Genomic DNA, 2,048 nt, shown 5'->3' with positions numbered 1-2,048 from the left:
CATTGCACAAAAATTGACCTCGGTTCCTGAAACTATAGGAATTTTGTGATCGATTCCAGAAGATTGCTTGAAAATCCGTTAGAAATTGGCTGAGCTGCGTCGTTTTGAATTTTGAGTTTTGTCGTAAAATGGGGGTTGGGGACGTACGTGTTAAGCAAATTTTTTATCTCACTTTTAGGTGGATTAATCATTTTACAGATTTTCTAAAAAAAAGACCCTGTTCATATCTAACGTCTTCTCCAAACAAACTACAGCGAAAAAAACAACAGAAACGATGTTATTTAAAAAGCGTACGAAATCGGCAAAAAGCAACACTGTGCATTGTGACGACGGCAACATAGCACCACCTGCTGGAGCATCAACTTCCAAGGCGCCGTCGATGAGGGCATTGACAGCGAGGCTGAAGGCAGCTCAACTGTCCTTCAACGACATTCAGCGGTTCACCGAGGCATTTTCTGATGCCAATACTGCTACCGAGGTGGAAGTACGTATTGCAAAACTCGACGAGCTGTGGGAGAGCTACAGTGCTACTATGGTGGAGATCTTCGCTCATGAGGAATACAACGAGGAAAAGACGTCGCTTGAGAAAGAACGTGCGGAATTCAGCGATCGATATTATGAGATCAAATCCTTCCTAATGGACAAGATCAAATCGTTCCAGAAACCCCAGGTTCTGGAACAGCCTAATCGAGATGGAGATGGGGCTTCAGCAATGTTCGATCACGTACGTTTGCCGCAGATCCAGCTGCAGACGTTCAACGGGGACATCGACGAGTGGCTGAGTTTTCGCGACCTATTCACGTCGCTCATCCACTGGAAGGTGGAACTACCGGAAGTGGAAAAACTTCATTACTTGAAGGGCTGTCTTCAAGGAGAACCCAAGGCTCTTATTGATCCACTTCCAGTCACAAAAGCCAATTATAAAGTGGCGTGGGATTTGCTGTTAAAGCGCTATAATAACAGCAAGCAGCAAAGGAAGCGGCAGGTACAAGCTCTCTTCAAGCTGCCCACACTCTCGAAGGAATCAGGTGTAGACCTTCACACCCTGGTTGAAGGCTTTGAACGAATCGTGCACACACTCGACCAGGTCGTCCAGCCGGACGAGTACAAGGATCTTCTCTTTGTGAACATCCTCACAGCACGATTGGATCCAGTTACGCGTAGGGGGTGGGAAGAGGTCTCATCGGGGAAGCCGCAGGATACCTTGGAGGACTTATTCGAGTTTCTGCGGCGTCGAATCCAGGTTTTGGACAGTCTTCCGGCAAAATCTACCGACACTAGGGGTGCCGGTCAAATTCAGCAGTACTCGAAGGTCAACCAAGCAAAGGTGAAGGCCAGCTATAGCTCTACCCAGGCGTCTAGGGGACGCTGCGTTGTCTGTTCGTCAGATCATTTTTTGTATCAGTGCAACGAGTTTCATCGAATGACGGTATCGGACAGGGACAGTCTACTGAAATCTCACGGACTTTGTCGGAACTGCTTCAGGACGGGGCACCATGCCAAGGAATGCCAATCAAAATTCTCCTGTAAGAACTGCAAGGGTCGACACCATACCCTAGTGTGAAACTGGAGAGGAACGCGCCCGCTTTTGTGTCTGCACACGTTGGTGGTTAGCGAAAGAAGAAGGGCAAGTCATGGCTTGCTGTGTGCTGGGTGGGAAACCCGTTGTGTGGGTCGTTGCCTGTTAGTGGGTGGCTTTGTAGGTGGTGTATGCTACCTATGCTGTGACACTGCTTACATCCCTATTCTAAGAGTATTCATACCGCACATCCCCCTCCTACATTATTAAATAGATCACATATTTTGCGCTAGTAAGGTGAACACAAGTGTTCTCGTACATCTTTCCGCCTTGTTAGATCTCTACGCGAAGATTATTTGCGTGAATATTTTCCCCGTCTCACACACAAATCAATTAACATTATTTGCCGCTAGGCTTGACGTTTCTATGCTCATTTCTACGCTTGTGATCAGAACTGGTGATCGGTTACAAGCATAGTTTGAATGTTTTGGTGTGCACGCTAAAATTCAAAGCAAAACGAAGTTGCGCC

General features: G+C 47.1%; 1 protein-coding gene across 1 annotated transcript; it reads left to right on the top strand.

Moving 5' to 3' along the window:
- The first annotated feature begins 274 nt into the window (after nt 1-274).
- On the top strand, nt 275-1,564 carry LOC134203623 (uncharacterized). The gene has a single exon (XM_062678512.1). The coding sequence runs from the start codon at nt 275-277 to the stop codon at nt 1,562-1,564; it is 1,290 nt and encodes a 429-aa protein (XP_062534496.1).
- Nucleotides 1,565-2,048: the final 484 nt, after the last annotated feature.

Source organism: Armigeres subalbatus, unplaced genomic scaffold (genome assembly GCF_024139115.2).
Source record: "Armigeres subalbatus isolate Guangzhou_Male unplaced genomic scaffold, GZ_Asu_2 Contig1997, whole genome shotgun sequence".
NCBI lineage: Eukaryota > Metazoa > Arthropoda > Insecta > Diptera > Culicidae > Armigeres > Armigeres subalbatus.
Note: the sequence above shows the minus strand (reverse complement) of the source record. Positions and strands in the feature narration are given on the sequence as shown.